Raw genomic sequence first — 23,828 nt, forward strand, 5'->3', positions numbered from 1 at the left:
CTCAGGTCATGATCTCATGGTCATAGGACCAAGCCTCACATCCATGCTGAGCATGGAGCCTGCTTAGGATTCTCTGTCCCTGTCTCTCTCTGCCCCTCTCCTGCTCATGCTCTCTCTCTCAAAATAAATAAATAAACATTTTTTAAAAAAGAAAAGAAACTCATAAGAGAAAAAATACACTTACAGTACCTCACTGTATTTACTGAAAAAAATCTTCATATAACTGGACCTGTGCAGTTTATACCCCTGTTGTTCCAAGGTCTACTGTATATGCTGACAGAGAAAGATGTCTAGATAGGTGTTGATAAGTAAAAATAGCAGGTGGCAGAATATTGTGAGTTCGATCCTTTTTATTTTTATTTATTTTTGAGAGAGAGAAAGCCTGAACGTGAGTGGTGGAGAGGGGCAGAGGGAGAGGGAGAGAGATAATCTCCCGGGGAGGGGGGGGGGGGGCCTAGATCACATGACCCTGGGATCACAACCTGAGCCCAAGTCAAGAATTAGATGCTCAATTGGAGTGAACCATCCAGGCACCCCGAGTTTGATTCTATAAATATCTAAAATTATATTGTTAATGTAATTTTACATGTTTTAACATAGGAAATTCAATTTTTTCTTCTTTTTATTGTAGTATAATTAACATACAGGAAGTTGATTTTTTAAATTGTAAGATAATATAAAAATGTTTTTTTTTTTAGGGGCGCCTGGGTGGCGCAGTCGGTTAAGCGTCCGACTTCAGCCAGGTCACGATCTCGCGGTCCGTGAGTTCGAGCCCCGCGTCAGGCTCTGGGCTGATGGCTCGGAGCCTGGAGCCTGTTTCCGATTCTGTGTCTCCCTCTCTCTCTGCCCCTCCCCCGTTCATGCTCTGTCTCTCTCTGTCCCAAAAAAATAAATAAAAAAACGTTGAAAAAAAAAAAAATGTTTTTTTTTTAATGTTTATTTTTGAGAGAGAGAGGGAGACAGAATGTGAGCGGGGGAGGGACAGAGACAGAGGGAGATGCAGAATCTGAAGCAGGCTCCAGGCCCTGAGCTTTCAGCACAGAGCCCTATGCGGGGCTTGAACCCATGAACCGTGAGATCATGACCTGAGTTGGTCTGACGCTCAACCGACTGAGCCACGCAGGCACCCCGTAATACAATTTTCTAAATTGTAAAACTAGTATATGTACATTGCCCACAAAAAAATTAAAATGATGGAGAAGAGTCTTTCCTTTGCAACCCTCAGAAATGTAACTACTGTCCAGAGTTTGTTTTAGATTTTCTACTGATTTACTGTTTTAACTTCAAATAATGTATCTCTTTTTAAAAAAAAATTTTTTTTGGGGCGCCTGGGTGGCTCAGTCGGTTAAGCGTCCGACTTCGGCTCAGGTCACGATCTCGCGGTTCGTGAGTTCGAGCCCCGCGTCGGGCTCTGGGCTGATGGCTCAGAGCCTGGAGCCTGCTTCCGATTCTGTGTTTCCCTCTCTCTCTGCCCTTCCCCCGTTCATGCTGTGTCTCTCTCTGTCTGAAAAATAAATAAACGTTAAAAAAAAAAAAATTTTAAATTAAAAAAAAAAAAAAAAACAAAAAACAAAAGAAAAAAAAATTTTTTTTAATGTTTATTTTTGAGAGAGGGAGAGACAGAGTGCAAGCTGGGGAGGGGCAGAGAGAGAGAGGGAGACACAGAATGTGAAGCAGGCTCCAGGCTCTGAGCTGTCAGCACAGAGCCCAATGCGGGGCTTGAACTCATGAACCACGAGACCATGACCTGAGCCAAAGTCAGACACTTAGCCAACTGAGACACCCAGGTGCCCCTAACTTTCTCTTCTTTGGTTATCCTTATGGTCTCATGGATTTTTGAGGATGTGTATCTGTAAATCTGATCATTCCTCCTGGTGCTCAGCTGCTCACAGCCTTTCTTATCCTTTCATCATTTAATGAACATTTTGGTTGTTTCCACTTTTTGGTTATTATGAATGATACTGCTGTGAACATTCATGTCCAAGTTTGTATAGGCGTACGTTGTCATTTTAGGTATGTGCTAAAGAGTGGAATCGTTGGGTCTTATGGTAACTATCTCTTCAGAATTGCCAAACTGCTTTCCAAAGCAGATGTACCATTTTACAAACCCAGCAGTAATACATGAGGGTCCTCCACACATCCTTGTCAACACTTGTCATTATCTGTTGTTTTGATTATAGCCATCCTAGTGGACGTGAGGTAATAATCTCATTGTAGTTTTGATTTGCGTTTCCTGAATACTAATGATACTGAGCACTTTTAAAATTTTCTTATGGCCATTTGTATATGTTCTTTGAAGAAATGTCATATAAATCCTTTGTCCATTTGTAAATTGAGCTATTTTTGTTGTTGTTGAGTTGAAAGGGACCCATGTCAACTATATGATTTGCATGTATTTTCTCTTGTGGGTTGTTGTTTTACTTTCTTGAAAGTGTTTGAGGCACAAAAGGTTTTAATTTAGAAAAAGTCCAGTTTATCTTTTTTCTTTCGTTGCTTATGCTTTTAGTGTTTTAGCTAAGAATACTTAACCTGACATAATAAGGTCATGAAACTCTACTTCTGTATTTTCTTCTCAGTGTCCTTTTGGCTCTTATATTTAGGTCCGTGATCCATTTTGTGTTATTCTTTGTGTGTGGTGTCAGAAAGGGGGGGGGGCAACTTTATTCTTTTGCATATGGATATCCAGTCAGCCCCCCCTGCCCTCTCCCCCCCCCCACACACACACCATTTGTGTGGAAAGACTATTGTTTCTCCATTGAATTGTCTTGTCTTGGCACCTTGTCAAAAATCAGTTGACCATAAATGTAAAGCGTTTATTTCTGGACTCAAATTCTACTCCATTGATCTATATGCCTATGCTTATGTCAGTACTACAGTCTTAGTGGCCATAGCTTTGTAGTAATTAAGTTTTGAAACCAGGCAGTGTGGTTCCTTCTACTTTGTTCTTTTTCAGGATTGTTTTGGCTGTGGGATCCCATGCATTTCCATAAGAATTTTAGAATCAGCTTTTCAGTTTCTGCAAACAAACCACCTGGGATTTATGGCAGTTGTGCTGAATCTTTTGATCAATTTGTGGAGTATTGCCTTTTTAAAAATACTAAGTCTTTATTCCATTAACATGAGATAACTTTCCATTTATATAGGTCTCTTTATTTTCTTTCAATGTTGGCAGTTTTAACTTAAAGTGGTTCAAGTGGACATCCTGTCTTATTCCTGATCTTACGGGGGAAAGCATGTGATCTTTGACAGTATTAGGTTAGCTATATGTTTTTCAGAGATGCCTTTTTGGGGGTTGAAAAAGTGACCTTCTGGGGCGCCTGGGTGGCTCAGTCAGTTTAGTGTTCGACCTAGGCTCAGGTCGTGATCTCGTGGTTCATGGGTTCAAGCCCTACATCAGCCTCTGTGCTGGCAGTGCAGAGCCTGCTTGGGATTCTGTCTACCTTTCTCTTTCTGCCCCTTTCCCAGTTGCTCTTTCTCTCTCAAAAGAAATAAATAAAAACTTAAAAAAAAAAAAAAAAGAAAAAGTATCCTTCTATTTCTGAGTCTGTTAAATATCTGTGTCATGAAAGTGCTGGATGCTTTATCTAGATCTATTGAGATGTATATGGTATCTTTTTGTTCTTGAAGTCTGTCTACTGTGTTTTTCTCCATTAATACTACTTGTCATATAGTAGGCTTTTTCACTCTTAAAATGTGCCTTTTTATCTCAGAGAAGTTTTTATTTTACTCTTCCTTGATTATTTCTTTCTCTTTATTTTTTTCTTCAGGAGAGCCTATTAGATCGTTTTGGAGCCTCTGTGTTGTTCACATTTCTGAACTTTTCTTTCCTTTATTTGACTTTTTTTTTTTTTTATCTTCTGGGAGATTTTCTTTTTCTTTTCTTTTTTTTTTTTAATGTTTATTTTTATTTTGAGAAAGAGAAAGAGTGAGTAGGGGAAGGGCAGAGAGAAAGAGGGAGGGAGGGAGGGGGAGAGAGAGAGAATGAGAACCCCAAGCAGGCTCCACACCGTTAGGGCAGGGCTCAATCCCACGAACTGTGAGATCTTGACCTAAGCCAAAATCAAGAATCAGGTACTCAACTGTGCCATCCAGGCACCACCCCCCCCCCCTTTTTAAAGTAGGCTTTACACCCAACATGGAGCCCAACATAGGGTTTGAATTCACAACCCTGAGATCAAGACGTGAGTTGAGATCAAGAGTCTGACTTTTAACCAACTGAGCCACCCAGGTGCCTCACTTCTGAGAGATTTTCTTGGCATTGTCTTCCAGATGACTGATTCTATATTCAACTATGTTCATTTTGTTATTTAGCTAATCTATTCAGTTTTCAAATTTTTGATAATTTTAAGTTTATTTTCATGTTGTTTGCTTTTTCATTTTTATAGATGTATCCTTTGTCTGGGGACATAATTTATTTTTGAAGTTGTTTTTATGGAGTTATCTGTTTTCTCTTGGATCTTTGTCTTTTCACATTGGATCTTCCTTTTTGCTGTTGGCTTTCTTGAAAATGTGTATTTAGCTTTAGTTGGATGAAGTAGTAAGGTGGTTAATATTGGTTATTGGCGTGGATTTTCCTTTGCAAGTGGCATAGTTCTTCTTCCCAGATGGTGGGAGGGCTGACTGTGTGAATGTTTGGTAAGCTCTGGGCAGGAACGCCAGCTCCTCTACCAGTGTCTAAATCAGGAGGGCTTTGTTTTGATGGGTGAACTGTTTTACTCTTTGCAGTACCTTCCATTTCTTTCTCCATTATATCAGTTGTGGAGGGCAGGGGTACTGTACTTTCTTTGCTTTTTCCCTCAAGCCACAATGTTCACACCAGGAGCCCTCCCCTGGACCCACTTAGTTTTCATTTTTAAATCTTTCCTTTTTTTTTTTTTTAAGCCTTATTTAAGAGATCTGTTCTTGTGCTTTGTCCTGGGGTCAGAATGGTAGTATCCAGGCCCTTCAGTATGCAAGGGGAGGGATCCAGGGGGTCCTTACTGGACCTTACCGGTTTTAAATGCATGGTAATTGTCACATGGTTTACTCCTGGTTTATGTGAATGTAAATCTCAAGTGGAGCTTTTCAGGAGCTCCCTTGAAAAGACCCAGTCTAAGGGCACCTGGGTGGCTCAGTTGGTTAAGCTGACAGCTCAGAGCCTGGAGCCCGCTTCAGATTCCGTGTCTCCATCTCTCTCTCTGCCCCTCCCCTGCTCTCTCTTCTCTCTCTCAAAAATAAATAAACATTAAAAAAAATTTTCTTTAATTAGAAAAGACCCAGTCTGTTTCACTGGTGATGTTTTAAGCTATGAATGTATTTCACTTTCTCTACCTGAACCCAACTGTTTTTGAATGGTTCTTAAAATTTAATGTTTTAAAGCATTTCTGATCCTTGACTCTCTCTTGTTTCTTAGTGCTCTTGTGATTTCATTTTAAAAGTGTTTCTGCATATCAGTAGGACTTTGGAAGATCCATCTTGTCATCATGAATTAGAAGCCAGTATTACTTTTATAATAGGAACAAAGAATACAGACATCTGGGGAGGTGTTTTGCAAGGTTGGGGTTGGACTAAATTAACAACTACTGTGGCCGGCTTAGAAGAGCCAGCGACTTCTGTTCTCATTTGGGAGACTAAGCTCTCTTTGCTTTCCAGTTTTGCATTTCTAGAGTTTAACCAGGACCAGGCACAGAGAAACACAGTTAATATTGAATGAATGATCAGAATGAAGGCATTTTTTTTTCTACCATGGACTCATTTATCACAATAATAGGTGCTTCTATTTCTGTAGTTCTTTTGCCTTTGGAAAGTATTGTTTCCCTTTTTATGAGGATTTGCTACTTCCTAACCTATGTCCCACTTGCTCAGCTAACTTTTTGCATTTTTACTTCTTATCATTGAACTATTTTACATATATCTTTACAGAGAGCTTTAATTTGGCACATCCCACTGAGTTACATTCTAGCACCCTGTTTGCTGAAAGAAAACTCAGAATCAGAAATGAGCACATATAAAAAGGCATTTTAGCAAAGCTTGTATACCAAAACCTGAAAGTTATAGAAGAGCCTTTTAGTCAGTCATGTGATTCTTACTGGCTCTTATTATATAGTTTGAAAGTCATATTTGTTTAGAAACCCACTTCAAAAGGAGAGGATTATAAGAGAAATCTAATGATAACTGAAGGAGATAATGCTCATATAGTTCAGTATAATACTTGAGGTTCATATCAATGACCCTTATTAATTAGCAAGTAAAAAAAAAAAATTTGCTGCATCGTAGAGAGTAAAGAACATTTTCCGTTATTTGGACTTCCCTGAATGTGGCTCTGATCCCAGCTCTGTCATTTCGGGCTTTGCACGGTGTTCAGCCTTTTTGAGACTGGTTTCTCATTTTTGACTTCTTTGATCTCCCCATCAGTCTTCTCTCTTCCCCTTGTGTTTATGTACACATTCTCTCCTGGGAATGACCTGACCGTCTCCTCCTTGACTGCTTATTTCCTTCACATCTTAACTCTGATGCTGCTTTCCTGAGGCAGTCATCCCTGACTCTAGATTAGATTATGTGCCCTGTTGGATACTCTTCTTTTCCCCCCCCTGTTGAATACTCTTTACAGCACTTATCCCAGTTGGAATTTTGTGTTTACTGTGTGATTGTTTATTTAGCAGTTTCTTTCAACAAATATTTATTGAGTGCTTAATAAATCTTCACTGGGATTCTAAGCTCTGTTAAGGCAGAATAATGACTGGGTCTGTGGGTTTTATTTCTGTTTGACTTGGTCATTGTGTTCCTAACATCTAACACAGTGGTTAGACATAGGGAGTGAGTAGTTGTTGAATGAAGAAATCCACGTGCAGAATATAATACTGCCTGCCTTGTTTTACAAGGCTGTCGTGAGCCTCCAAGATAATTATGTGTATGAAGTGCTTATTAGCTTGCTTGTGGCCTGGTGAGACAGTAACTGTTACTGAGAGGGAGTCAGTCTGCTGTGGCCATTGAGAATGGTTATTGTAGATGAAAGTACTCCTTAATTCATGGTCTCTCACTTACTAGCTCTGTGACCGTGCATAGGTGCTTAGAATCTCTGATTTGCATTTCCTTTATCTATAAATGGAGGTAATAATGACTATCTTACAGGGTTTTGTAAAGATTGCATGTGACCATGACATTGAAGCAGTTAGCTGACAGTAATTCTCAGTAGGTGGTGGTTATAGTATTGTTTATATGTTAATGGATGAGAAAACTAGTTTAAGGAGTGTATAGAAAGTATCAAAATTCACATATGTGGAAACACTACATCTTCTCTGATAAGATGGTAGCAGTAGATCTCAGATAAGATTATGGGATTAGCCCATAATCCTCAGAATAGCCAATATTTTCTAATTATGTCTGTGAAGGGTTGTATTATGTTAGGTTCAATCTTGTTTTTTAAAAGGACTTTTGGGAGTATAAGGATTGTATACTCCTGAATAGATGAATTACATTAAGACCTAAACCCTATAAATTTTAAATGCCTTAGAATGCCCAGTGTGACTATGTGACTATGTATTAAAGTCACATCAGCAAGCGACATTATTGGAAATCAGCCTGGATTTTTGGACTGCTGAATGTTCATGGGTAAGGTTTATGGATTTAGGAGAGTATTCTGAATAGTAGTTCACAGTTCTTTCTGCCTAGAGTCACAAGCATCCCCTGTGTGGTGGATGCTTTGCCAGCCTTTTCCAACAGAAGCATATTGCCATGACGTACAAGTAAAAAGGATATATTATTACAGGAATAGCTTTCAATGTTCTGTGACTTGCAGATTTAAAAATTCATTTGGGCACATTTGAGTACTTCACACTATTTACAGGGACATGATCCAAGCCACCATGTTATAGCCCTTGCTTCTCATTTTTATTTATTTGTTTGTTTGTTTGTTTATTTATTTATTTATTTAAGTTTATTTATTTTGAGAGAGAGAGCAGGGGAGGGGTAGAGAGAGAGGGAGAGAGAGAAAATCCCAAGCAGGCTCCACACTGTCAGTGCAGAGGCTGACACAGGGCTCGAACTCATGAACCATGAGATCATGACCTGAGCCGAAACCAAGAGTTGGACGCTTCATCAACTGAGCCACCCAAGTGCTCCCCCCCCCCCCTTGCTTCTCATTTAAATTGTTTTACTTTCATCTTGGGCTACATGACCCTGACTTCTGACTTTCATCAGAAGGAGTGTGTTTTATATAATTGTTTGCATGCCTACAAACGTTTGTGGGGAGGGTGCGGGGGGGCCTGGCTGGCTGAGTCAGTGGAGCATGCAACTCTTGATCTCGGGTTGTGAATTCAAGTCCCACTTTGGGAGTTGAGATTACTAAAAAAACAAAAACAAAACTAAAAATGTGTGTGGAGAAAGATGCAAAACTTTCTAGTGATTAGTTGATATACCTTTTTTACAGGCTCAGCAAAACAGTCCCTCTTCTACGGGATCTGGCAACACAGAGCATTCCAGCAGCTCCCAGAAACAGATCTCCATCCAGCACAGACAGACCCAGGTAGGTTGGTGATCAATATGCAGAGGAAAGGATGTGCTTAGGAATAAATGCTAACCACATATGATATCTTGGAGTCCTCTCTGTCTTCCCTTTATTTCTCCAACATTACCTCGTTATTTGTGTGTATTATACTCAGAACTTGCATTTTGAGTATTTAAAGTCTTTTGGAAGGTGCTTTAACTTTTTGAGGTGTCTCTTTACCATTCTCGTGTGTTGCAGTAGAAATGCCTACACCGTAGCATGGTGTTGGGGAAAGAGCACTCGTTTTGGAGAGCTAGGCTGGGGTTCAGATCCTCACTCTGCAACTTGCACTGTTATTTTTTTGGGCCTCAGTTTTTTTTTTAATAGAAATCATCTGTAAAATACGGTTGATTCTAGTTATCTCAGTGTATACAAAATGCGTATTAGGACAGTGCTTACAGTACACCTCAGTGATTTTTCATTCCCTCCTCTATGAAAGTAGTTGATTTATTCCTTATTCTTGTTTATTTGGCAAGAATAAAGCTAAAATTCTTAAACATGTGGCACACCAACACAATTTCCTCCTTAAAGAGTTTTTAAGAAACTTTTAAATTCAGGGAATGTTGGGAATAATCAAAGTTAGTATGTGAAAAGGATAGCGGATGCATCCTCCACTCTGTAGTTTTGATATAGCCAAATCGTATACTGCATTTTCTTTGAAGCGTCTTGGCATTGTGTTGCCTTTAAGACAAGATGCTTGGCAATCTAGGAGAATTTCTTAAATCTCAAGAGCTTTCGGAATAGATTTTTATTTTATCTGAATTACCAGCTTTTGGCCAGTTGGACAGACTTTAGATTCAGGTAACTTCATTCTCTCCCCTTCTGATGTTCTGTATTTCCACTAGGTGGCATGTGTGTTCTTTAGACATTTGGGCCCTGTCTCCTCTGAAGTCCTTTTCTATTCAAAGTTAGTTTCATTTCTAGAGTAGTATGTTTCTGCATTATTCAATGCACAATAGTTTGAGGATTCATATATTTGATACCAGAGGTAACATGTATTTGAAGTGCACGTGTAATAAAATACAAGGCCTAAAGAATGGGCTAAGGAAAGCATATTTAATTTCTTTAGCTATGTGATTCCAGACTCTTTGTGTTAGCAGGTGTTTTGGTTTTTTGTTTCCCCCCAGAAAGGTAATGAGAAAAGTATGATAACATGTAATATTTTGAGACTAATCCTAAATTTGTTTTCTCTTTGTATAGTCTGACCTCACCATAGAAAAAATATCTGCACTAGAAAACAGTAAGAATTCTGACTTAGAAAAGAAGGAGGGAAGAATAGATGATTTGTTAAGAGTAAGTATTAAAATATGGTAAGAGATTTTATAGGAAGCACTGATTGATGTTATATATATTTGGATTATGTACATATCGTAGAGATCATTATTTCTAAATAACAAAGTTAAATACTAAACATTTGGATATTTTCCTTTAATCTGAGGTAATCTGAGTAGGAACTAGGATCAAACCTATATTCTAAGCACTGTCTTTAAATTGGATATCTTATGCTGTAGAATTTTAATATTTAAATTTTTTTTAAATGTATGTTTATTTTTGAGACAGAGAGAGACAGAGCATGAACGAGGGAGGGTCAGAGAGAGAGGGAGACACAGAATCTGAAGCAGGCTCCAGGCTCTGAGCTGTCAGCACAGAGCCCGACGCGGGGCTCGAACTCATGGACTGTGAGATCATGACCTGAGCCGAAGTCGGCCGCTTAATCGACTGAGCCACCCAGGCGCCCTGAATTTTAATATTTAAATATATACTAGAGAGATAGGTGGAGTATTCTGTTTCATCTAGAACTGTGGGAAATGATATAAAATACTGTTTTCCTATTCCAGAGAAGTTTTTAAAATATTCTTGAACTTTTTAAAATATTTTATTATTTTAGAGAGAGAGAGAGTAGGGGAAGGAGCAGAGTGAGAGAGAGAGGGAGAGGTAGAGTGAGAGAGAGAATCTTAGGCTCCACGCTCAGTGAGGACCCTGATGCAGGGCTCGACCCCACAGCCCTGGGACCAGGACCTGAGCCGAAATCAAGAGTCAGACAGTCAGCCAACTGAGCCACCCAGGCACCCCAATATTCTTCAATTTTTAAAACTATCTCACAAGTACTTTTCAGCCCTGGTTTTACATTTTGTATCTTTTATAAGTATTTGTCTAAAGTTTTTTTGTGCTTATAAGACAAACTTCAGAAATAATCTGGAATTGAAAAGATACTTCTAGAAAATATACCATGATATATATATATATATTTTAATGTTTTTCTGTTTTTGAGAGGGAGAGCACAAGCAGGGGAGGAGCAGAGAGAGTGGGGGTGGTCAGAGGATCTGAAGCAGACTCTGGGCTGACAGCAGGGGGTTTGAATTTATAAACCATGAGATCATGACCTGAGCCGAGTCGGCCGCTTAACTGACTGAGCCATCCAGGTGCCCCTATCCCATGATGTCTTTAAGGATAGATTTTTTAATATGCAATTTATCATATTGGCTGACACATTCTTAAAAAAACTTTTTGTTTTAAATAAAAGCAATATATGCTTTTTACAATAAATTTAGAGAATACTGAAAGATAGGATACCCATAATTCCATTAACTAGGTAAAACATTTGGCACATTTCCTTCAGTAATTTTTTTGAGCCATTTGTAGTGTATGTGTGTGTATATATGTATATACATATATAAATAACTATTACTGATATATAAATAAAATTGACTAACATTTTTATCTTCTCCAGTGATTTAGAAGGTATAGGTTTGATTCTTATTTGTACTAATGCAGTAGTTTTCCACCTGGCTCTATGGGTCCTTGAAGGTTCTGTGGAGGAACCTCCAGGGCTCCCATGACACAGCTGGGTGTGGATCTTGCAGTCTTTTTTACTGGGTAAGACTGTCTGAAGGAAGGGTTTTGTTTATTAACAATAATAATAATGTTTAATAATAAAAATAATAAGAGCCACTGTATTTGTAATTTTCTCCCTCCAAAAATGTTTACCTATATTTCTGTAATTATCAAAATATAGTATTAGTTTATTTGACTCCCTCCTGTATAAAACCTGGAATTTAGCACATATCTAAACCATAAACCTGGTCGTAATGAGTAAAATCTGATGTTTTTAGGCTATTCTTATTAAATTATTACTTTTAATATCATATATAAGAATAATTCTTATATGAAAAGCAGTTTTATGACCTAATTTACAATAATTAGTTACACGTGTTTGTTAAACTCATTGGTAGTATATTTTTTAATTTTTGTTTTATTTTTTAAACAATTTTTTATTTTTTTATTGTTTTTTAATTTTTAGAGAGAAAGTACATGTGATTTGGGGAGGGGCAGAGGGCAAGGGAGAGAGAGAATCTTTTTTTTTTTTTACATGTTTATTGATTTGAGAGATAGAGAGCGGGAGAGGGGCAGAGAGAGACAGAGACACGGAATCTGAAGTGAAGCGGGCCCCAACCTATCAGCAGAGAGCCCAACGTGGGGTTAGAACTCATGAACTGCAAGATCATGACCTGAGCTGAAGTCGGACATTTAACTGACTGAGCCACCCAGGCGCCCCTTGGGAGAGAGAGAATCTTAAGCAGGCTCCACGCCCAGTGCAGAGCCCAACACCGGATTTGATCTCATGACTGTGAGATCGCGACTTGAGCTGAAATCAAGAACTTAACCACCTGAATCTCCCAGGCGCCCCAACTGAAATACATTTTAAGTAATTACTTTTCAAGAAGGATGTATTAGTGTTAAGTTTTTTTGTTTCCTTGTAGATCTGAGAACTCTTTCTCTTGCCTCTCCATATAAAAGGTATTTTTGTGTTACAACCTATTAGCCTTCACCTCTTACCTTCTTGTAGCACGCATACACGTGTGAACCTTTGCAATTTTTTGTAGCATTCAATTTTTCTGAGAAGACCATGACCAAAGGAACAAACACTGCACTGTAATCTGTTTTTTGTGATGAGTATAGGTACTCTCCCCCCTTATTCTTAGATTTCAAAAAATTTTGCCAGGGTACTTCTGTATACATGGGTCTCTAAATTCTTATTCTGGAAATGTGTGGTTATGCTTAATTTTTGCCTCTTTCTGTCTTGTGTTGGCCTCTTCCTTGGTTTCTAGGCTGGATCCCTGATTTCTTCCCTTTATTTCTATCACTTGGAGTCTTACTTAATATGATCAACCTTCTTTTCTGAATCTTACTAAAATGTTAATTTGTGTTCCATATATTTTCTGCTGTTTACTGTATCTTATGTAATTTTGATTCTGTTATCTACATTTGAACTTACTTTTTTCCCTTATCTAACTCACTTTCTTATTCCATCCTGTACATTCTTGATGGTTTTTTGCTCTGATTTCATAGACATCATGTCTTTTTGTGTTTTATGGACTATGACAAGCAGTATTCTAAAATGTTCTTTTCATTCTTTAGGGAGATCATTTTCATCATTCTCAAGCTGATGTTCTTTTTCCTTATTCAGAAGTAGTTTTCCTTAGGTCTGATTTTTGGTTGTTTCCTTTTCTCCATCTTTTGATTTGGAGAGGCAGATTTAGAGTCAGTACCTATCTTCCATCTTTTATTGTTAGCATATGTGCTTGCTTGGGGTTGCTCTTAACTCCTCTTTTTGTTCATGTGGGTGCTGGTTGTATTGCCAGGGTTTTAATTAGCTAGATTGTGGGTTTAAAAAGCTCCTGGCCCAGTTCTAGTACCGGTAGGCTTTTGTCCTGAGAATCTCTGCTGGATTGAAAAAGGAGCATGGGTTCATCTTTCTTCATCACCCAACTCTTTCAGAAAAGATTGAGGAGTATATGAAAAACTTGAATCCTGACTTAGCACTGTTTTTGAGTTAAAAAAAAAAAAATGCTTTTGTTTTCTAGAAAGTAGTATGCTCCCTTTACTCACCATTGCCCACCTTCTACTACCTTGTTTTCTAAAGGTTGTAGTCTTTTCTTTGGCTGTAGAACAATACCAAAGGAATGGATACATCAAAAAGGAAGACACTGATGGCAGCTGCCATTTTTCTCAAATTGATTAAATTTTGTGTTTGGATTGGGCAGGATGGGCAATGAGCACTCCTCATGTCTCCTTTTAGGCAGGCATGGGTGGTTCATTGGGTTTTTCCATTTTAGTGATATGTTGGATAAGGCGACATCAGGAACTGATAGGCAGGTGCTGTTGTAAACCTGAACACAAATTGTTAATGCTAGAAAACCACAAAAATTTAGAGTTCTTAAAATTATTTACTTAGTTATTTATTTTTAAAGAAAGCTCTCCACCCAGTGTGGGACTTGAACTCTTGGCCCTGAGATCAAGAGTTGTCACATGTTCTAGTGACTGAGCCAGTGAGGCGCCTGTCGAGTTCTTAAGATTTTAAATAAGCTGCCAGAGATTGATTGTTTCCATACATTTGATTATAGATTTTAAGGGAGTGTTTACCTTCCAAAAAAAGATTGAATTTCATATAAACATTACATAGTCTTTGTCTTAAAGATTCTTTTTTTTTTTTTTTTTTTCCTCCAAGAGTTTATTTTTAAGTAATCTCTACACCCAACGTGGGGCTTTAGTTCACAACCCTGAGATCAGGAGTCGCAGTCTCTACTGACTGAACCAGCCAGGCGCACCATGGATTCTTTATTATGAATTAGTTACATTTCCCCAAATGTACTTGCACTTTGCCTTTGATAGAGTGGTACATAGAACTCTGTACAAAAAACAGGTAGAAATTAAACTTATGAGAAGAGTAGAAATTTGGAGATGGAAGCTGTTGTACACTGGTCACTTTAAATATGAAGCTGAAAAGTCTCTAAAATTGCGTGTGCTGTAACATCTTCCATTTGTGCTTTTTACTGTTTCAGAAACACTTATATCATTTGATTGGGAAATACCAGATTTTTTTTCACAACTCAAGCACATTATTATAAAGTAGCGTTTATTTGTTGAAAGAGTAGAGATCTTTTGTTAATACAAGAATAAATTTAAGAATCGCAGGGCAAAATTGACCTTGGGTTAGTGGTTCTTCCCTTCTCTGTTATTGTAGGAGGTTTGAATTTTCAAAGTATTTAGCCCATCCTTCTGACCACAGCTAAATTAACTATGTATTTACATTCTGGCATTCTTGAGAACCGGGACCTTATATTCATCCCGTTTGTTAGTTCTGTCTTATGCGGGCATGGGTGTGCCTGGCTTCTCTGGAAAGAAACACTTATGTAAATTCATGTCTCTTTTTCTTTGGAAACAAGAATAGAAAAACAAAGAACAATCGATCCTGAGAACGTTATGTGGTTTAAAAAAAAATTCTGCAGTTTTTTTTGTGTTTAATTACCCTTTGAAAGTATTCTGTGAGTGCTGTAAAGTGCTTCATCAACTTCTGTATGTATTTTAAACATCTCCCTAATTGTAGGTTTTTTATTTTGTGACAGTTTAGGTATATGTGATGTACTAGATTTACCTATAACTGCTTTTTGAGAGGAGTGAAATACGATCAGTAGAAAAACATGCCCACTTGTAACAGAATTCATCTTTACTAAAAAGATAAGTTTATTAAGAGAAAAAAAGGAAGGAAATATTATAAAAAATTTTAAACATAATTAATCTTAGCTCTTTGCACTTTAATTTTGCTTTTAATTAACAATAGAAATACTGTTTGGACTCCCTAGAAACTGCTTTTGTATTCATCTATCTTCCTTGGAGCTAATATAAAAAATATTTTCCATTGAAGGCCAACTGTGATTTGAGGCGGCAGATTGACGAACAGCAAAAGATGCTAGAGAAGTATAAAGAACGATTAAATCGGTGTGTGACAATGAGCAAGAAACTCCTTATAGAAAAGGTGAGTGATAATGGTGGCCTGACCCCTGCTCCCAAGATCCTCAGGGTATTATTTTGTGCCTCCTTATTCCTTACCTGAGATGGAAGTATTTTAAAGTTGGGCTTTTTAGGGAAAGACTTTTTTTTTTAATGTCTGTTTGTTCGTTTGTTTATTTTTGGAGAGAGAGCATGAGCAGGGGAGGGGCGGAGAGAGAGAATCCCAGGCTGTCAGCGCGGAGCCAGATGCAGGGCTTAAACCCACAAGTCGTGAGGTGATGACCTGAGTTGAGACCGGGAGTCGGATGCTTAACTGACTGAGCCACCCAGGCACCCCTTTAGGAAAAGACTCCTTATAATTTGACAGTTAGAATTCTTTCTTCCATGGACACAGCACCAGACATCCAGAGTGATAATATGGGACATCGTTTCTGGTTGTGCTTTGCTCTGAGTGTGATGTTGATCGGACAGGGACAGCTTGTCCTGGTTTGTTTGCGGTGTGGCGCTCCTTGGTTCTTAACACTCATCCTGACCTTTGAAGTACATACCCTAGAACTCTTACAAGCATGTAGCAGTACTTACATTTCCATTTTAGAGATGGTATTTGAAGTAACTTATGTATATAAAAATGTGATAATTAAGTGCTTTGTGCTTTAAAAAATTAAGTCAACCTATACTTATGTATGGCCCATGTTTCCTTTATTATAGTAACTGATTAGTTGTGACTTGACGTTAATAGTTGTTAGTAACTGTTTCTTGAAAGTTTTTTAATATGTCCCCAACACACACTTATCTTATATTGAAAGATAGCAGTACTTGCTAATGAAATTATTATAAGCTAGAAGTTTGAGAGACTGGTGGTTACTTTTGCTGAAATCTTTGGAATGCTGTTAAAAAGACAGGGAACGCTGATAGTAGGTCATTTTATTAATGTCAGAGATAGGAGAACTTTGTTTCAGCTTTTAATTCATTGATTTTATAGAAAAGAAACTGCTTTTTTCCATTTTTATTTTTGAAATAAGGCGGTATATGTTAATGCAGAGAATTTAAAGTTTTAAGGTACTTCCCAGAGTCCATGTAGAATCAGCCAGTTGTACTAAATGTTGATCAGTACAGTACAGAAAGTAAACATCATGCTATATCTGAATTCTCATAGGAGAATAAAATTATTTTCTATTTGTCCTTTCTCCTAAGTCAAAACAAGAGAAGATGGCATGTAGAGATAAAAGCATGCAAGACCGCTTGAGATTGGGCCATTTTACCACTGTTCGACATGGGGCCTCTTTTACTGAGCAATGGACAGATGGTTATGCTTTCCAGAACCTTATCAAGTAAGTGAAGTGCGATGATCACATTGAAATTGAAAAGTTGCTTTAAGTTTGCTGTAATTGTAGTCATTAAAAATCCTAGTAGTAGAAGTCCTCTTTTCATTCAGCTTTAGTCCCCACATGTGTAATGAAAGGTAGGGAATGAGGTGAAGTCCTGGGAAAAATGACACAAGTTATTAGAGAAAAAAATAAAGGAGTTCTACATTAAAGCTTAACAAAGAATAAGAATTGCTGAAGCTAAGGAAGAAAAATCCTAGGACTTGTTATCTTTTAAATTATGTAATGGATTTTCACGACGAGTCCATGAACGTATTTGTTCTGGCTCCATAGAAAAATGACATAGGTAAGGACCTGAGGAAGAACATCCTGAGTTAGGTATAAAACAATAAAAACCCTAGGCAAACCTGTAGGATCTGTCCCTGAGGCCCTTTAAGGAGACCGTGTCTAGACCTTAGAGAGAGCGGCTACCTCAAAGGCAGGGGCTGAACCAGTGGTCAGGCTGGTGGCCAACCCCAGTGTCTGTCAGTGACTTGGAATCCTAAGCACTCAACATTCAAGTATTTACTCCAAGGAGGGAATTACCATTTAAAATCCTAAAATTCCAACTGTGTAAATAGCTAATATTGGCTCTGGACTTAAGCAGATCTTTAGATTGTCGTGTATTTGGGTATATCTTACTTATTTTTATTAGATTATTTCCATCTGAGACTGGGGAGAACGGCATTGTGTTTTTAATCATGGGCTCTCAAACTTGAGATCTGTAGCTCACTATGAATTAGAGGATTCTATAGACTGCTTTTCCTACCTTTTTTCCTAGCTGAAATAACTTCCTGCGCAGTAATTGGAGAGTGTGGGACTCCTTTAATAGTAAGGAAACATAAGAAACAACAAATATATGCCTGAAATAAAGTATAATACTAACCTGGATTGCACATTAGTAGTCACTGCTTTATATGTGATACATTACCCTCCCCTTGGCTTAGATATGTTTTTGCCTCACACATGTACCTCGAGTATGTGTAATTTGGTGTGATAAGAGGCTAGCTGTTGAGTCAAAGATACAATACCCACGAAGGAAAACAAAGCCTTTTGAGTTAAGTCAGGTGCCAGAGGCTCAGAATGACATCCACTCCGAGCACTAAGCATGGGTGACTGGTGATAGCAGGAACGCACCAGGGCACTATAAGTGGCTACGACATGGAGTCATGGTACCCACCCATTCCTTAACACCCTGACCAGGACGTGCACATTGTCCTGCAAGTGACACCCCATCCAGTTTCATTAGAGTGCGATCTGAAGATACAACTTACATCCCCAGTACTGGCCATAGCCACCTCATGCTCAGACTGAGTCCCAGATGTGATAGTGACCCTACAAGTCTTTGACAATGGTTACTTCTTAGATGGCTGTCTTTAAAATATCTGAAGACTTTGACTGAAGATAGTGTGTTTGTATAGAGATGTAAAATGTAATTACTTTTAAGAAAAATGTTCATAGTTTTTGCTGACAGCGATATTTTATCTTTTTACTCTGTAAGCAGCCCCCGAGTCCCAGAAGGTTCTGGAAATCTTACACAGAGTACAAAATGATGACTTAGCTGTAGAGCCATCAGAGAAATTGGGACTATCTAAATGAGATCCCTAACTAGGATTGTTCCTCCTAGGTGGATAGCATTTTTTCATGCTTTTATGTCATATAAAATATCTCCATCTCTTTTGGGAAGCTGTCTGGCCAGTGTCTACTAATTACAGGTATTTTATTTTCTAAAGTTTTGCTTTAATAAATTAATTCCCTTTCAGTTTTAATGCAGCAGTTGAAATTCTTCAGTTGTAAAGGCTATGTTTGATATCCTTATAAATGATTATTTTCTGTATATGAGAAACTCCATGACAACATAATTTGTGGGTGACGTGGCTGAACACCAGGTAGCAGTGCTAGGTTTTACGAGAAGAGACCATCCTCAAAACATTTAAAAATTTAATCAGATAATCAAGTACAGTCTCAACAGGACCTCCAGTGCAATTCTTTTGTTTTCACTGTGTTCTTCTGCTCTTTTCAAGTGATCTTTATTCCCTAACACCGAAGATTTACCAGCTAATAAGAAAATCATATCAAATTTATATTATCTTTTGTCCAGGTTAGCAATTTTTCCTTTCCAAAGTATGTTTGAACCTGTTGAAGAAGTAGTTTATTTTATAGTTTTGAGAAACTAGTTCTGTTACATACTATTGTTATTCAATATACTCTTTCTTATTTGAATAAATCTTAAAATCTCAGTCAATGGCAAGGCAATAAAAAATTTGTTTTTGATGGGGGGGCATGGTTTTAATGTTTTTTATTGAAGTGATCTAAATTTCACCGTTAAATATTGAGCCTAAGTATATGCTTGTCCTTAGGTCAAGATTTCTGAAATGCAGAGCTCGAACAGATCACTTGAAGGATGTAGAATATATTAGATAATTAGAGAATCTCGGGGGAGTGGTAAATTCTCTCAAACATTTATGCATTTAGTGACACAGATAAACTGTAGGAAGAGCATGATGTGTAAAAGTTTGGATTGGAATTGGAGGAAAACCCATTTAGGACAGAAGGGAGGTCCTTGTTGCTGAGAAGAATCTCCCCTTGACTTCAGACAAACTAAGACTCTTGTCAGTTTACAAAAACCACTGAACTTCACAAAATCCCCATTAGGCAGGAGAAACAGTATCAACAGGATAGATGAAGGATTTGGGTTGTGGGAGTTGGCAGGTCTGCAGAGAGAGCAAGGGTGGCTGGGCTGGAGGTCAGAAACACAGCTGGAGGCTGCCACTCAAGTCCAGCAGCTATAGATTAGAAGAGCAGGCTGGAAAGTCTGGATGCAGCGTGGTTGGTGCATTTCTCAAAAGGCTTTGCTTTCCAGTTAAGTTCCTAGGATGTTTTCCTCAAAGAGGGAAAAAATTCTTTACTAAGATTTTGTTTAGGGGCGCCTGGGTGGCTCAGTCAGTGAAGCATCCGACTCTTGATTTTGTCTAAGGTCACGATCCCATGATTTGTGAGATAGAACCCTGTATGGGACTCCAGGCCGTTAGTGCAGAGCCTGCTTGGGATTCTCATTCTCCTTTCTCTCTCTCTCCCCCACCCCATCTCTCTCAAAATAAATAAATAAACCTTAAAAAAAAAAAAAAGATTTTGTTTAGGGACACCTGGCTGGCTCAGTCCATAGAGCATGTGACTCTTGATTTCCTGGTCATGAGCCCCACATTAGGTGTAGAGATTAGATAGATAGATAGATAGATAGATAAAGTTTTTTTATATTGAAATGAAACAACATTGAAGTAATGGGATTTGATTTATAAACAAAATTGTGGTCATTTAAGAAGTGGATTATCAGCATGAGTAAATTAAACATTATAGCATCATAATGATACTCCAGGTATTTATTCTGGTGTATAAGGAATTACAGAATCCCATTTTTATTTTATTTTATTCTTTAAAAAATTTTTTAAGTTTATTAATTTTGAGATAGAGCGAGTGGGTGGGGGAGGGGCAGAGAGGGAGAATCTCAAACAGGCTCTTTGCCGCCAGTGGAGAGCCTCATGGTGGGGGGTTCGAACCCACGAAACGGTGAGATTGTGAGATCGTGACTTGAGCTGAGATCAGAAGTCAGATTCTCAACCAACTGAGCCACCCAAGTGCCCCTAGAATCCCATTTTCAAGTGATCTTGTGAACCATCTGATTCTTGGTTACATGATCCATAATGAAAAACTCTCTTGATTCTGTAAGTGTCAAGATCTCCCTTGGGTATCCATACTGTTTGACAGTAGATACAGAACATGAAGTTGTGGGAATCTTTAAAAATTCTTACCTGGGCTATTCAGGAGCTACCTGTAGATCATTGCTAAATTATTTTTGGTTAAAGTGATATCTGAAAATACGTGCGTTTGTTTTTTAATACCTCCTACTAGTATGTATGTATGGTGGGTTGGAGTCAGGAATACAGTGTTACTGTTGAGAGCGCCTATCATTCATTTCCTAGGGCTGTTGTAACAAAAATACCATAAACCGGGTGTGTTAAACAACATAAATTTACTCTCTCATAGTTCAGGAGACCAGAAATCCAAAACCAAGATGTTGACAGACCATGCTTCCTCTGAAGCCCCTAGGGGAGGATCGTTCTTTGATGTTCTGTGGCTTGTGGCAGCATAGCTTCAGTCTCTGCCTCCATCTTCACACAGTGTTTCCCCCCACCCCCCCCCCCCCCCCCCCCCCCCCCCCCCCCCGTGTGTCTCTGCGTCTTCTCTCCCTTTATAAGGACATCAGTCATATTGAATTAAGGGCCCACCCTACTCCAGTATGACCTCATTTTAAGTAAGGACATTTGATGACCCTATCTCCTAAGGTTATAATCTGAAGTTCTGGGAGTTAGAACTTTTAACATACCTTTTTAGGTGACCTACCTCAGCCTGTAGCCTGTAACAATACCTAAGGCAAATTGTCTTGTTTTCTTGTAGAGGCAGTGGCTTTTTAAATAGGATTATTTAGATTTGAGTGAGATGGATTTATCAAATCATCAATACTTGTGTAAAAGATAGTAGTAGTGGTGGTGGTAGTACTCTTTCATGGGTGGTAAATGGCAAGCATTCTCTAAACCTGATGCAATGCAAGAAATAGTTAAGGATCAGTTCTAAAAGGCAGTGTCAGATGTGTTGGAGATACAAGGCTTGATAAGACACGGTCCTCTTCTAAGAGAAGTTTCCAAGTTTACTGATATAACTCCAGATTCTACTCCCAAAATAAACCTAAATTAAGTATCACTGATGGTCTACCTTTAGATGACTTTTATTTGTCAGTATAAATAGCTAAATCATTTCAAGAATATCAAGAATTAACGTAGGAATTGTTATATATAATCGTGAACTCTGGCGCATCCATTTTTGTGTTCAAGCAAGCGCTCTTGTTCTTAGTATATACGGTTTAATATTTCCCCAGAGGTGTTTTGGCATCATTGCACTCTGTGTTTATGCTTTAATATGTATGATGACTGTGGGGCCCCTTTCTTTATGAATCTCTGGAGATCAAGTTTTTGGATTCTTACTGGAAACCATAGAAAATTAGTTGTATGTTTGATAAGGGTGATTGCTAAAAATCTGTCTTCCAAAGCAGCCAGTCTTCAAAGATAAAATGTTGTGGTACTTCACTAGCCCCACTATAGTTTATAGTTTAAACTAAATATTTATGGTTATCTCCAGAGAGTTTATTGTGCCTTGCATTCATGGTCCATGAAAGGATAAAAAGGAGCTAAAGATACTTTACCATTTTTTTTTTAATTGGGAAACTCCTCTTTTTTTTTTTTTTTTTTTTTTCAATATATGAAGTTTATTGTCAAATTGGTTTCCATACAACACCCAGTGCTCATCCCAAAAGGTGCCCTCCTCAATACCCATCACCCACCCTCCCCTCCCCTCCCGGGAAACTCCTCTTGAGAGACAGTTCAGAGACCATGCTATCTCATTGAGTCAAAAGGAGGATTTTGATTTTACCTAAGGATTCTATGTCTCAATCCAGAATTCTTTCAAGCCATGAAGGATTCATATTACATATTCTTTGGTGGGGAGGCATATCTCTAATGATAGTTGAAAGGGTTTTTCAGACAAGAAAACTCTTGAGTTTTGATTTCCATTCTGTTACATTGACATCCAATCAATGACCCAGCTCATCCTAAAGGCAAGGGAATTGTATTATGAGATGAATGGTTATTTATTTAGAGTGTTTGGACTAGGTTAATCTTGCTTACATTATTGTCCTTATAGATAACGGCAGCATAAATTGTATAATGGGCATCTGCCCTGGAATATAGGCTTATTTTTCTGGTTGCCATTCTTCTAAAGAAAATACACTGAGTATAGGGAAAGTCTAGAGACTGACTTACTACAGTGTTCAGGAAAGAGAGTTGAATAGATTTCATTTGAAAATGGGTTAAAAACTTAGATTCTCTTACTTTGCAAAAATGAAGGTGGAATCAAGCAAAGGAGGTAGGGGAAAGCATGGTAGAAGAAAGAGAAGGGAGCTAGCATTTGATTCTCAACTAGGGTTGGTGATTTACAGATTTTAGTCTTTTGAATGGTTAATCTGAAATCTTGGTATATTTTTAATATGCCAGGTCTCCAAACTTTAATATCTATTAGACATATACAAGAGAAAGTAGTTTTCATATATTGGTATTTTTATTGGCTACTAATGTGCAAATGGGTTTATTACAGAAAATTCAGACTTCTTTAGGAAATCCTCTAATGGTAATGGTGTTAGATATCTGAAGAATCTTTTTTTTTTTAATTTTTTTTTAAATTTTTTTTAATGTTTATTTATTTTTGAGACAGAGAGAGACACAGCATGAGCAGGGAAGGGTCAGAGAGAGAGGGAGACACAGAATGTGAAGCAGGCTCCAGGCTCTGAGCTGTCAGCACAGAGCCCGACGCGGGGCTCGAACTCACAGACCGTGAGATCATGACCTGAGCTGAAGTCAGACGCTTAACTGACTGAGCCACCCAGGCGCCCCTTAATTGTTTTTTAAACATTTATTTATTATTGAGAGACAGAGAGACAGAGCATGAACATGGGAGGGGCAGAGAGAGGGGGAGACACAGAATCCGAAACAGGCTCCAGGCTCCGAGCTGTCAGCACAGAGCCTGACGCGGGGCTCAAACTCACAAACCGCGAGATCATGACCTGAGCCGAAGTCAGACACTTAACCTACTGAGCCACCCAGGCGCCCCGATATCTGAAGAATCTTTATGTATATTTTTTGTGAATTCATTTTACGTCCTAGTCCCTAAGGAGTTTTTTACTAGCTGCAAGGCTTCATTGTGGTTTCTCTGAATGTACTTGATTTTTAAAAACTTAGTTTAGGTTTGACCATATCAGTGAGTGGGAATGACTATGGGGGTGGTAATGGCTCACTTAGAGTTAGAATAAATGATAGATCTAAAAGCAAAATCTTTTAAATTTTTTTTTTAACGTTTATTTATTTTTGAGACAGAGAGACACAGAGTATGAACAGGGGAGGGGCAGAGAGAGAGGGAGACACAGAATCTGAAATGGGCTCCAGGCTCTGAGCTGTCAGCACAGAGCCTGACGTGGGGCTCGAACTCACAGACCGTGAGATCATGACCTGAGGCTGAAGTCGGACGCTTAACCGACTGAGCCA

The 23,828-nt window shown here is 38.3% G+C and overlaps 1 protein-coding gene across 5 annotated transcripts in view; it reads left to right on the plus strand.

Moving 5' to 3' along the window:
* Positions 1-23,828, plus strand: part of TLK2 (tousled like kinase 2) — a 123,324-nt gene that overhangs the window by 63,175 nt on the left and 36,321 nt on the right. For all 5 annotated transcript variants that reach the window (XM_042967404.1, XM_042967402.1, XM_042967403.1 and 2 more), the window contains 4 exons: positions 8,408-8,503; positions 9,725-9,817; positions 15,231-15,341; positions 16,511-16,647. In XM_042967404.1, the coding sequence (XP_042823338.1) occupies positions 8,408-8,503; positions 9,725-9,817; positions 15,231-15,341; positions 16,511-16,647 (437 nt within the window). The remainder of the gene's footprint in view (positions 1-8,407; positions 8,504-9,724; positions 9,818-15,230; positions 15,342-16,510; positions 16,648-23,828) is intronic.

The sequence above is a fragment of the Panthera tigris genome, chromosome E1 (genome assembly GCF_018350195.1).
Source record: "Panthera tigris isolate Pti1 chromosome E1, P.tigris_Pti1_mat1.1, whole genome shotgun sequence".
Taxonomy (NCBI): Eukaryota; Metazoa; Chordata; class Mammalia; order Carnivora; family Felidae; genus Panthera; species Panthera tigris.